A 14,062-nucleotide genomic window follows, 5' to 3' on the forward strand; every position below is an offset into this window, starting at 1 on the left:
AGAACTGTGGACACACAGTAACCAATCCAGGGATAACAGACAATTAATACCTTAAAGTATGTATCATCAGAAAATTTTAGAAAATAAGACTTTCGTTTTTTCGTTAAAACTCAATAACCCTATTTCTAGAAATAATATATAAAAACTCTGTGTAAACCATATTTAAGTATTATGAAGTTCAGCTGTAATTAAACAGCAATTTTCCCTGTTCAGATGGAAACCTCTGAATAAGTAGAAAAATTACTGTGCCTTAGCATGAAAGAAAGAAAATCTCATATTCCAAAACCACAGAATGGAACAAATTGCTCAGATGCATCCACTGAGAGACTCCATGAATGAAAAAGAGAAAGTTTTTGACTGAGTCGGTTTACATGTCTTTGTTAAACATATTTTGGTCAGGTAAGGCAAGTTAAACATTGACTTCTAAACCCTTACATACTGCTTTGTAGGCCAAAGTACATTAAGATATTCACTAATACAGTACTGGGTTACAATAAGCCTGTTCAAAAATATACATATATATATATATAGATATATAAATATATCTATATATATAAAATACCCCCAAATAACCCAAATTTCCTCTCCCCGCAAACAGAAATTACGAAGGTGTTAGCAAGAGTTTATCAGACCCACCATTTATAAGGTGGTGTTTGGTTTTTTGGTTTTTTTTTTCCTCCTTTCAAACATAACAGTATTTTAAGTAAGTATCATCCTTTCGGTATGAAATCTAATGTTATGTCAGATTTTCACTCCATTTAAAACGGCAAATAAACTTCTTCCATATTAACGCACAAGGGTTGCTTATCTCTGACTCAGAGCAGTATCAATCTCTACTGGTTTTGTCAGCTAGGGAAGCTCTTTCTGAGCAGTTGCTACACAAGCATGACAATAGTAAAAGAAGCACGAAATTGCTCCTTTTAGTATTGTCATGTGTGTATTGTCATTTCATACTCCTTCTAGACTACACTTAGATTTTTTTCAGTAAAGTTCCAAAAGAAAGGCTACTGTGACATCTCACTCTTAAGAAACTTAGAAAATTCAGCAATTTTTCAAGATTTCCCTATTTTTAAGCCAGATTAGTTCAGGTTTTATCACACAAGATGAGAAGTGATGCTTTGGTATAACAGTAATGTTAAGGTGGTCAGGAAACCATGCCAGACTGTCAAATATATTTCTGATCTCCACTTGCACTACACTATGGCTCAACAAAACTATTGACTGCTAGTCATGTTTTCTCTAGTTAAACTCCAAAAACTGTGACTCCTGAAAGAGTGGTTTACTCTAGCTTTCAGAATAAAACTGAGGTGACAAAAAGCAAAGATGGCTCCCATGACTAAGCTCATAAGAAATGGCATTTGCTCAAACAAAGCAGACATGGCTACTCCATACAACTTCAGTGGAACAGATACAGCCTGGAATTTCAGCTTTTGATTACCATGATGACTACTTAAGCTCCGTTTTATGGATCCAGCCATAAAGTAATAAACATTATTTCGTTTATATCAAGCCCCTTCATTTGAATTTACCTTTGAATGTTACATCAGTGGTAATATGTTAATTAATTACTGTTTTACACTTCCAAAGGATCAGATGATAATCCTTCAGGAAACTTAATTATTTATTCATGCTGAAAATATCTGCACCTATGTGCATATATGACAGCTGTTTCAATTTAATCTTGCCCTTCTTTTTGTCCAGCATGCTTGAAAAATTTTAATGTACGTAAGAAATTCAGTAACTCACGTTGAAAATGTAGGGAGAGTAGTTTTCAGGATTTTAGATGCTGTATAAACATGAGTCAGAGAGCGTGTTATCCTGTATCACTGAGTGAAACCTCAAATCACATTAGCCACACTCAGATATAACTGAACCACTGCTTTTCCTCGTTTCTAAAACAACCTCTTTCTGGAGCTGGTTTTGAGCAGGACATCCAGTCATTACAAACGTAAAAGCAGACGCTAATTAAAATAAAACCGTGTTCAAGATGTGAAGACCACTTCTGACACATCTATAAGCTTGTCTCTGAAACTGCACGAACAATATTAGAAGCAAATCTCTCACAAGACCCTTCAAGTCAGCCACTGCTGCGTACATATCCTATACTGTATGAACTGAGAAGCTAAAGTAGAAGGGCACAGAGTAAGGAAGTGACAAAGCAAATTTACCCAGAGTTTGCTTATTCCAAGTTACCTGCCTGAGCTAGGACCATCATGTCCCTCTGACAAAGCAGTCACTTTTTCATTTATGCAATGAAGGCTTTTAAGAAGCAGAAAAATTTCTGTCCTCCTTTATCTTCAAGCACTGCTTAAAATTCTAGAATCCTTGAATCTAAACCCAGAAAATACCATCTCCTAAAACAGCGAGTCTGTTAAGTTGTAAAAAAAAGTATATCTCACGTTGCATCATACCTAGAGATCCAACAGAACTGAATCACTAGACCACATATCTTTCCAGCCACAGAGATCACATTCAACTACAGCTGGTACTGGCTGCAGTAACGGTCTCTTGAAATAATTTTGGAGGTAGATGTGGAGACACTTCAAATACATATGAATTTACTAGAATCAAAAGCAATTCCTGGTATTTGTGCATTTCAACTTCTGCTAAATTACAGTTTCAGTACGCCCCAAAGCAGAATTATTTTTAGTACAGCCTTATAACTCTGTACCACAATAGTTTCAAAAAGCTGCCAAGTAAGCCATGCACTGCCCTTGGTGCAGTTTTTCTCTTGCTGTTCGTTTTAAACACCTGAAGAACCACAATATTTATCCTAGCAAAAGGGAGGTAATAATGCAATATAAGTGGTAACTCTATGTGGAAATTTACCACTAATTAAACTACTGCTTTTCAGGTTAAGCTGGATGTTTTCTAAAGGAACATGTGATGTATGGCTACATCACAGTTCAATAACACATATAATTCTATCCTGGCTCTGACCTATTCTGAACCCAAAGCAAAATAATTCTTTATTTTCAGATAGCATTCACTGCCAACAAGTAATGGCAAAGTCCCTTCAGCCACTAATAGTAAATTCCTTCAAGCAGAGCTGTAATGTCCTAGCTACATAATTTTGTTGCCACTATATTTTAGAATTTATTAACAGCTTCTGCAGGCAAACCATCTATTTTCAGAACTGTTCACCAAAATTACTTGAAATAATTAATCACTACAGCTGCCTCTGAGTTTCCAGATGTTTGATGATATACTGAGTTTTATCTACACAGCATTCTCTAGCCTGGGGATCTTCCTCTTCCAAGATCTACCTCTTCCACCTTGCAGGGACTAACAATCTTTAGCAGAAAGGAAAAGAAATAAAACAGTGCTCCAGGAAGGACTACTTGAAATAATTAATCTCTACACCTTTGGTTTACTGCTCTTCCATATTCCATCCTAAGGCTTTTAGACTATTGGAAGTTCAAGGACTTTCTGAGACTGGGAAATTCTGGACCAGCCTTTGAAGCGACCAAGGAAGCTACTGTTTCTGTTAGTAGTCTGAAGTGCACTAGATACGTCTTCATCAGTGTTTCATAAAAAAATTACACTATGTGTATATTCTACATCTGCACCTCTGAAGTGATGTTTTTCAAAATCAAAGAGCCTGCAACACTCCCACAGTCTCTACACTCTGCATATGCCTGTGTGTTTGGGGTCATTTCATCTTCCCACTCGCTTTGCTGTGTGGCAAGCACGCAGGATATTCTGCCCCAAACTCCATGCACCAGTATGTGTGTTCCCGCCACCCTTCTTTACCCATGGAGCCATCAGTTCTACACTGCCTGCCTGCACACACACTCCTGGCCTGCTCCTGCATCCCAGTGCAGGTGACTACACACCTTTCAGACACCCTCTAACACCTCTGTGTGGGAGGGAAAGCACTTATCAACCTGTGTGCGTGCTAGGGCAAGAAACCCTTCCCACCGTTTTCCCTCACGGATGGGATTGACCTCTTCACTGGGTCCCTTCCTAGTGTGAGGGATCAACCCCCTGTGCCTCTCCAGCATATCGATATGCTTAGAATCATAGAATATTCTGAGCTGGAAGGGACCCACAAGGATCACTGAATCCAGCCCACCAGCTCAGGCCCATCCCCAAGAGTCACACCATGTGCCCGAGAGCGTTGTCCAAGCACTCCCTGAACTCTGTCAGGCTTGGTGCCGTGACCACCTCCCTGGGGAGCACGTTCCAGTGCCCAACCACCGTCTGCATGAAGACCATTTTACTAATATCAAATCTTAACCTCCCCTGCCACAGCTTAAGGCCACTCCCTTGCTACCCACGTGCAGCGGCTGCGCTGGTACTCCCTCCCTTCCGCATCCCTCACAGCCCGGGCAAACCCACGCCTGCACCCCCCGGACACCGCCCGTGCGCACCTTCCCACTGCGGGGGCTGCGGAATCCCGCACCCCTGGGACACGCACCTTCCCACTGCAGGGAATGCCTAATCCCGCACCCCTGGGACACGCACCTTCCCACTGCAGGGAATGCCTAATCCCGCAGCCCTGGGACGCGCACCTTCCCACTGCAGGGAATGCCTAATCCCGCACCCCTGGGACGCGCACCTTCCCACTGCAGGGGCTGCGGAATCCCGCACTCCTGGGACACACTCCCGCCCCCCCGCCCGCTCCGTGCCGGCTCCAGGCGCAGGCGCTGCCTGCGGGGCACTTCCATCCCGATCTCTGCCCCGCCGCTCCCTCCCGCCCCCCGCTCGCTCTCCGGCGCGGCCCGCCCTGCCCCGGCCCGCATCGGCGCCGCGGTCTGCGCGACCCCGGCCCCTCCGGCTGTCGCAGAGGCTCCGCTTCCCGGTCACCTTTCCCCGCGCCGAGCCCGCAGGAAGACCCGCCTCGGCAGGAAGTGAGGAGCGTCTTCCCGCGGGCCGTGCCCCTCCCGCCGCAGGCCGGGGTCTGCTCGGCGGGGCCGGCCCCGCGCCCCCCCTGCGGCGGGCTGCGCCTGCGGGGCGGGAGCCGCGAGCGGCCCGGGCTGGCCGGACCCCCGGAGGTGTCCGTAGGGCCGCATGGAGGTTTGCCTCCGCAGAATCACAGGATCAGTTAGGCTGGAAAACATCTCCGAGATCACCCAGCCCAGCCTGAGACTGAAAGACGTGATGTCGACCAGACCATGGCATTGAGTGCCACGTCCACTCTTTCCTTAAACGCCTCCACAAGGACGGTGACTCCACCACCACCCCGGGCAATCCGTTCCAGTATCTAAACGCCCCTTTCTGTCAGGAAATTCTTCCTGTTGTGAAGAAATCCTTCCTAACGAGAAACCGTATCCTTCAGTCAGGACAGCCTCATCCTGTCGGTTTATATATGGAATACCCCGCAATACATATCTGAGCAATCTAGTAAAAAACCTGCTGGATGATCTCACAGCTTCAATGGGGACCGCTGTCATGTTCAGAGCTTGTACAGTGAGGGCTGTCAGAGAACTGCGGGGTTGCTGCAGGAGATGCACAGCGAGGACAGACCCAGCCCACAGCAGTGCATGGAACAGCAAGGCAGGCTGCAGGTGCAGGCTGTGAGGAACCGCAGCCTGTGAGGAACCGCAGCCCTCCACAGTCAGAGCACCTGCCTTGTAGCTCACGATGAGTGTCTGGGTGTGATGCAGGATTCTGTGACTTCGGTGTTAATTCAGCCAAGAATGCCTGCATTTCTTTAATGATGACTTTGCTGGCAACATGGCACAATCAAGAAAGCTGTTAAATGAGCTGTCATGTATAAGCTGGTCATCTCTGTGTTCTAGTTGACTATAAAAGTGATGTGGTTTGTTTTTTCAAGCTGGGTGTGTTTTGGGGTCAAAGTGCTCTCGCATTAGTGAGATGACTGTGACTTGGATCCTACTTCAATATCCTAGGCACCATGTGCTAACAACGACAACTTGTGCCCCCTATATTCTGCTATGGAAACACCTAACTAAAACATTTTGGTAGCTGGTGTCACACCATCCTAGTACAATGAGAATTCTTCACCCATTTTTATCCTTCTGATCGATCTCACATTTGTGTGGCTGACAGTCTAATGTGAGCCTTATATCTGAACAAGCCTGTGCAACAATCAGCTATTTGGTACCTGCACTTTGACACAGTTTTTTAGTCCAGATTTTATCTTTTTTTCATCCATATAACATCTGAGAGCCTCAAATCCCTTCTCTTTAGCCCTTTAATTCGTAGAAAAATTAGCCATAAGAGTGACTCCTGTGTCTGACATATCTAAAGGAAAATAGATGCAAGGAATAGGATAGTTGAATTCCTGGCCTTTACCAGGGAAAAGAAGTTGACTTTTCCATCAGTTACAGATACTTGTTTAGAAAGGCTTTGAGAAACAAATACTGAAGTCTTCAACTAAAAAAAAAACAGTCTTAAAAAGGGATTATTAAAGCAAAAACCCTTTAAAACTTGCTCTTAGGAATTTAAAATTATGAAGTGACTGTTTCCCAGAGAGCTAGAAAGAACATCTTATTGTGATGTTCAGAAAGTCCTCACACAGCTATGGTTCAGTGAGTCATAACTCCTCAAAGACTCATTGAGAATATTGCAGCACGCCCACTTCTTAAATTACCAGAGATCTTCACTTGAAATACTGACCAAAGGTAGTAATAGCAACTGGGAGGCACCTTAGGTACAATTCATTTAAACTGTCTTCATTGTTCTCTCCATCACTAGATTCCCTTTATGCATATTGCACATTGCTTAAAAACCTACATGCTTTCTGGAAATGTCATTATAAGTTAATTTGAATTGTCTCCTGTAAATGCTTTCAAGTTATGATAAGCTCACCAGCATTATCTACAGCTGGTTTCACTGAAACAAAATGCTGAGGAAGGGCCTGAATCATATTTGAGCACGAGTATATGGAAGTGTGAACACATGGACAGATTCTAATTTATACTTAGTACTATCACAGCTATGAGCAACTGCATTGAGAGTTAATTATTCTTACAAGAGCGTCAGTGCATCTCTTGATGTGATTTTTCTGGAAATGTTCTAATGGTGTTTCAGCATGTTGCAGCATAAGGTGCAGAAGATGGGAGAAAGTTTATGCTCTGTTTGGTTATTTCTCCCCCGCTGACCTCACATACTACATAAACAAGATGAAATTGATCTTGCTCCGAAGTGAGCCCTGCCTCAAGTCTTTCCAGTAGACAGATAAATGCTATGCAGAAAGGTAAGATGGGAAAAGCCTTAGCCCATGATCAGCCCTATGCTTTGCTGCTCAAAATCTCTAACAACACTCTAATGAAGAGGGCCTCTTGCCCTTGGGGCAGTAGTGGGGTTCCTCCTTGTGGCAGCAGTGGACTTCATCAGAGGACTAGGGTCTCAGTATCCAGATAATTCATTGGCCCTCTCCTTATAAAAAAGCTATGCAGAAATGCTAAAGGCCCTGCAGAGACTAAATAGACAGTAGTGCAAAAAGTGAGGGAAATGCTGGAGATGAGGAGCTTACTTTTTAAAAGAGGAGTCATATTGCTTAAGGTTTGAACAGAAGAACCAAGATCAACTGGTTTGGTTTGCAGCTGGCTTGGACTCATTGGAAAGCCATCCTGAAAGAGGTGAAAGGTGCTGAACTGGAACTGTCTGTGCACGACTGTGTCCAGGAGATGGACAGTGTGGACAGAGTCAGTAGCACTCTGATCTTCTGCACTAGTGCTAAGCACTGTGTTACTTCTTCCCTCCTGAAAGCAAAGGAATACGACTTTTTAAATCAATATCTACATGAGGCAGATCTTCAGTTACTTCTCTCCCTAACTCTTCGTTTATGTCCATTTTATTTATGTCAAAACAGCTGCTGAGTGTAAGAAAGTGAAAACTTACACTAAGATTTTCAAAAGCAGCTGTCCATGTCAATTCTATACTGTCCAGCCTAAAGCACCTGAAAGCAACTTCAGTTTTAAAGGTAAGGATCACAGTGCTTTCAGGAGAGCAGGTCCCCCTGGCACAGCCAAACCAACAACCTCTAAAGATTCTGGCACAGTAGTGCTCCGTGCTGTGAAGGCAATCCAGTATAAATATCCCTTATAGGAGAAGACCAAGTAACACGTACTACACGAGATAAGGAGAATATAAACAGATACACACAGTAGGGAATGCATAACAAGTTTTCCCTTCCTGCATTTTCCTGGTTGTTCTTCCATATGCTATGCAGTTAATAATAACTGTAAGCAACCACATCACAGCTTATATCTGATGTTCCAGAGAAACGGAAGAGATGACAGTGACACAGAGGCTATGCTGAGGGAAGTATGGGGGTTTATTCCCTCCCCAGTCACAACACAGATCTCTCACATCTTTGCTCACCGTCTTACACTAACACCAAATGGGGATCTACATGTAGGTAAAACTGTTAGGCACAGAATTCCCAGCCAAGGGAGAGGAAATAAAAAACTATGTGAAAATTTGTTCTTTGTCTTTCGGAAGATACTGTCCAAATAAAAGCAATGAAAGGAGCTTTCTTCTGAGGAGTGGCTGAGGGAAGCTTATACCTCTCTACATATACCTGAAAAGTTGTAGTGAGGTGGGGATCAGTCTCTTCTCCCAAGTAACAAGTGATAGCACAAGAGGAAATGGCCTTAAGTTGTGCTCCAGTGAAGGTTTATTATTGAATATTCAGAAATATTTATTGACTGAAAGGGTTATCAAGCATTGTAACTGGCTGCCCAAGGAAGTCCTGGAGTCCCCATCCCTAGAGGTATTTAAAAGATGTGTAGATGTGGCACTTAGGGACATGATTTAGTTGGACTTTGCAGTGCTGTGTTGGTGGCTGGACTCGATGATCTTAAAACTTCTTTTCCAATCTAAATAATTCTATGATTCTGTGTTACAATAAGGTGCATCAGAACCCGGGTAACAAGCAGAGTTGTGAATCTCATTGACATAACTAGGAATTATGTAATAATGAATATAATAATAAAAATAAATATAATAAATCTGATGTCTGTGTTACAATATAATTTCACTTGCCTATATCATATAAAATTTGAGTCAAGTGTGTCATAAGTAGCCAGAGTTGTAGGATGTGGTAGATGCATGGCATAAAAAAGCAACTTCCATTCTACGGGATTCCTTGCTCAGGGATGTGTGTGGGGTGGGATAATATCCATCTGAGGCTGGAAACAAAGCACTGCAAAAAGTGCTGGAAACCTCAAGAGAGTGTTTTTTTTTTCATTTCATTCAATCCCGAACAACTTGAGCCTTTATCTTAATTTCAGATGAAAAAAAAACACCCACAAAATTTTTCTTTCCCACTCCCTCTCTAAAAATAACGAAACTGGCCCACTTTTTGCTGTCACTGTGTGACTCACTCTGCTTGTGTGATTGGTTTAATCCCTCAAAAGGGTCTGTTTTCTTTATTTGTAATAAAAACTGTTAAGGTTATGGTTTGTCTGTTTCTTCTGAAGCTCCAGTCCTTGTTCAGTCCTGCTGGAATAACCACGATTGGTGCTGCTGAATGTTGACACACATCAGACATCCTCTGGGAAATCTAACTCAGTTCAACACACTCAAGCTGGCTTCAAACCAGCTTGGTCTTGAACAGTGATGGCAGCCAAGGCTATGGTGATTCTCGTGGTGTAATTCTTCCTCTTAGTGTGCTGTGCGTCAGCAGACAACGTGGTTTGACTTGGGGGATGTTCCAAAAGGAATGAGTAGAGCTGTGTACATATTCAGAGTATTTGGACATAAGCCAGCAGGGAAGCAACTTGATTGGAAGCTGTCATCACTAGGTAAGACAGTGGGGTAGGTTTGCCAAATACCAGATCCCAGGTTCCAACTCAGCTAGTGGTGGGAGAATTATTTGTTAGGCAAACCTGGTTGGGGAAACCACGCAAAGAAACAGCCAAGTTTGCAACAACCAAGCATGTAAATGCCTCTCATATGTGGAAGTCCAGAAAGGAAGTTCTGTTAACCTTTCTCAGTTCTGGTGATTAAGACTGCCTAATTTTTCTACTTCCAACTGACATGAAAGGTTGAAAAGAAAGTTAAATGTCTGGCAGGAAGGAGGAATATTGCACCAAACTCCGGCCGCTTGTCACTATTAATAAATACCTCCTGTGTTGTGAACAGGTCTAGAGATTCCTCTTTGCTCTTCTCGTCCAACCAGTGTTTTTGTTTTTCATCTCTCTTATCCCTTCTGAGGTTCTATGGCATCCTATCTGCACGCAGCTGTGTTTTCAATGTGACCATCAGATGACAAATATTTGAAATATTGTGCCTTCGTTGATAATTGCTAATTTCTAATTTTAAGGGCTACTAATGCTACTAGAAAATTAAAAAAAAAATCTGCTAAGCAAAGATCTAATGTCAGGACTAAACCTGTATTTACATCTTTTTTTCAATATTAAAATAATTACTTTTGTGTGTAGTTTGTGGACTTTGAGTATTAACTGCATTAAGACAAAAAATGTGATAAAAGAAGAAAATGTGATTGCAAAGTTACAGTCACAGTACAAAACATATAGTCAGTTTACAGTTTTGAAGAGAGATGGGGAAATTCTGAGAGACAGAGAACATAAAATGGGCAAAGAAGTGTAGCTACCCTTCACTAAGTTTAAATCTTCCTGTCTTGGAAGCCTGTAACACACTAGGTATTATTAGATGAGTTATTAAAATGTCTTCTTTAATCATCTGACTTTCAGAGCAATCATAAATCCTAAACTATTACATGGCTACTATAATTTCCTGAAACAATTTCAGGTTTTCCATGTGAAGAAGCTTGGAGAGAGGTAACGGAAGGCTCAAGCACCAGTTAAAAGTACAGTAGTATCAGGCATTACACAGAAGTACATCTTTAATTTTGGGTCAAAATTATAATTTTTTGGTTTGAGTATCTATACTCAGATTTTTTTTTTTGGAGTATCTATAGCCCTTATTTTCATTACGAGCACGTCCAGAAACAGTTTTGTTTTTCCAAAGAAGAAATAAAAGTAAAGGAAAAGTAAAAACAAGGACACAATTTTAAAAGAGGTGCTAACTCCAAAGAGTGCATAGAAAGCCTTTAACCAGCAAACCTTCTGTAAATATGCTTTACTTGGACAGTAAATCAGGATTTTGATGATGAAGAGCAAATATTTGGAATACAGGATGACATATAGGAAAAAAAACCCCACAAAACAACCCACATAATAAATTGCCATTTGCTTCTTTCCTTCCTTCTTTTTGATACTTATCTGGGAAAAAAGTCACATGAAGAGCATCTGAGTCAGCTGTTATTCTGGGATAGTCTCAGCTGGATTTGCTATCTATGTTATTTTAGTAAAGCTTTGATTTAGTACTGGATGTTTTAATGAAAGATAGTTCAGAATTACAGAGAAATATAGGTAACTGCTATAATATTCCCTGATTTTGCAGAAAGGGCAATTGTTCCGATATATGTTCTAACTTAACACACATCTCCATAGGCTCTGCTGAGTCCCTCCAGGAAAGACCACACACTATTAAGAGAGTAGCAGCCTATTTTCCCGAGGCCTTCCATGTGCCAGAGTAGAGGTTACTCAAAATCATATGTAGGAGGTTACTCAAAATCATATGGATAGAGATCACTTTCTGACTGGCCTGGCTGCTGAGGCAGTATTTATAAGAAACTCAGCCTGAATGTCCCTGACATCTGGCTAATGAGAATCCATGTTGTGAGAGGCTCTCCCTCTTACTTTTCCTGTGTGTTTTGAAACCCTCTTGTCTCTGAAAGGCAGTTATGAAATACTAACATTTTAGCATGCTCTCATGCCTGTATTTTCTCATACAATGTTCTATGATCCATCTCAATCTTTTACAATGAAATTCTAGGAAAAAGCATACAATTTGACCAGGATTTTGATAAGGATGTTTTCATATTTTCAAAGCTAAGCAATTAGTGGAAAAATCACTATGATTGGCTTCTACCACATGAAATCATGCTAGTTTATGGAAAAGATTATGGAGGTCCTTGACTCTGCCCTAGTGTCAATTTTACACAGTCCACAGAAATCCCCCTTCCGCAAGCAGCACAGTGTCGATGGGAATCAACTTTCCTTAATTATTTCCCTTAGTGTGGGCCACCAACCTTCTTACCAGCTAAAATTCTCCAGGTTGCAGGTAGACTTGTTAAGAGTGATGCACTTAAGGACCAATGCAGTAGATGTGAGAAATCTTCTGGTATGAGACTGCTCCAAAGTGAAAAAGTCCACTTAGTTCTTGTGTACTAACATTCTAATTTAAAGTCTTGAGGGAGAGGCAAACATTCTGTAGTTTTCATCAGCACCTTTGATTTCCTTAATATGAATGGGAAGCTTTGATAATTTTCACTTTTGTCCCTGAGTTAGTTTACTCTTTAGCATCTGAGGTACTGACATGGCGGTGTCAGATTTGGACTCAGAGCATCAGAGGAAAACACTGCTACAAGAGGGCAAAACCTGTCAATTAGTTTCTTACTTAAAAATAAGTACAACAGATATGTTTTCAGTGCTTCTGGTAAATCCATTTCTTTACAGCCTAAATCTGAATCCTAGATGGTTGCCTTCACTGGTGAATATCCAAGCTGATATTTCTCAACACCTCCAGATTTCAGGGAGACCTGGTGCCAAATTTGAACTCAAAGCTGGCTGAGACACAAGAGGAAAGGGAGGATACCTAAAGAAACGCTTCAGAGAAAGAACTGCATGGTGAGACATTCAGACTCAAATGGAACGGGCCTTCTTTGCATAATAGGCACACATCTTTTGCTTTGTACTTTGGCAGACATCACTTCTTACGTGTTTTCACACCCTTCATGCATGCACAGAGCTATAGCCCCTGGTAGCTTAAAAGAGCCAACAGGCAGCCACAAAACCTGCTCTACAGGTGGCAAAGTGAACGGCCTGGGGCAACAGCATCAGCTTCCAGCACTTCCTCCAGTGGGAGCACTGGCCGAGGGGCTAAGCATCAAGACTACCTCCGTGGGTCTTGGATTGCCCTTTGATTCTCTCTCCAGAGCCACGTTCTCAGCCCTTCTGGACTTGCTGTCCTTCTCCTTGCTGTATGCCTCTCCTCTGCCTTCCCCTCAATGTTGTATTGACTTCATGTGTTAGCTGAATGCCTTCTGAAGAAACCTACCTGAAAAATTACCCCACAGAGCTTAACTTGCCTTGTTATCCTGCCTGCATTCATGTCTCTTCTCCCAAAACCTGTCCACATTCTGCTTGAAAGTGAATCCTTGGAGGGTGCATGCCTTTCTTCCCACTGTGCCTGGATAGCATCCGGCATGGTGGGGGCATTCCTCATTGACACAGGTACATCAGCAAAATAAAACTGATTAACAATGCCAGAACCCTGCCAAGACCACCCTCCAGGTAGTGCCCCAATGTGAGTAAGTCTAATTTTTCATCTCCCAAATAATGGTCAAGACAGTCACAGTGACAAGGAGTGCTAGCTTTAGGAAGGTCACTGGCTTCCCACAGCTTGCTATGGACTGGATAATGACAAGGGAATCCAGAAAGAATGGGCACAAATGGGCAACCATTTAGCACCGGTCTCCCGAGAACTTCTGAATGCCCACCACATCAGCCGGCACGGCCCCAAATCCCGTGTTCCTGATGGAGGAACGGAGGTACGGAGGCGGGTCCCGTGTTGGCCCTGGAGACGGCGCCTGCCGTGACATCCTCTGTCCGAGCGGGCAGGGCAGCTCCCTCCCGGGCTGAATTCCCACCTCGCCCTCCCGGCAGAGCTGCCCCCGTGCCTGCCCCGGCCGCCGCCCCGCCCGCCCCGCCGGGCCCTGCGGGCACCGCTCACTTACGTGGGGGCCGCGGGCCAGCGGCTCCCGGCGCAGCGGCGCGTTGGTTCCCATGGCGGCCGCCGAGCCCCCGCCGCCCAGACCCTTCCCCAGGCGGCTCTGCCGCTGCCGAGCCGGGGCCACGCTGCGGGAGAGGCACTCGGGGCTGGGAACACCCCCCGCAAGCGCCGCCCTCCGCCGGGAGGGGTCCGCGCTCGGCCGTGGAAGGGCCCGGGGATGTCGGGCTGTGCGGGGGCTGTGCGGGGGCTGCCCGGGTGTGCCGGGGTGGTCCGGGCGTGCTGGGGCCCGAGGCTTTGGCAGTCCGTGCGCTAAGGCCGTGTCGGC

General features: G+C 43.7%; 1 protein-coding gene across 7 annotated transcripts in view; it reads right to left on the reverse strand.

The window, feature by feature from the left end:
* Positions 1-13,810, reverse strand: part of GNE (glucosamine (UDP-N-acetyl)-2-epimerase/N-acetylmannosamine kinase) — a 35,982-nt gene extending 22,172 nt beyond the window's left edge. Inside the window, exon 1 of one of the 7 annotated variants that reach the window (XM_017833753.1) lies at positions 13,742-13,810. In XM_017833753.1, coding sequence (XP_017689242.1) covers positions 13,742-13,792 — 51 coding nt within the window. In that variant the 5' untranslated portion in view covers positions 13,793-13,810. The other 6 variants (XM_017833754.1, XM_017833760.1, XM_017833757.1 and 3 more) reach the window with 6 other exon arrangements.
* Positions 13,811-14,062: the final 252 nt, after the last annotated feature.

The sequence above is a fragment of the Lepidothrix coronata genome, unplaced genomic scaffold, assembly GCF_001604755.1.
Source record: "Lepidothrix coronata isolate B3197 unplaced genomic scaffold, Lepidothrix_coronata-1.0 Scaffold220, whole genome shotgun sequence".
NCBI classification, from domain to species: Eukaryota; Metazoa; Chordata; class Aves; order Passeriformes; family Pipridae; genus Lepidothrix; species Lepidothrix coronata.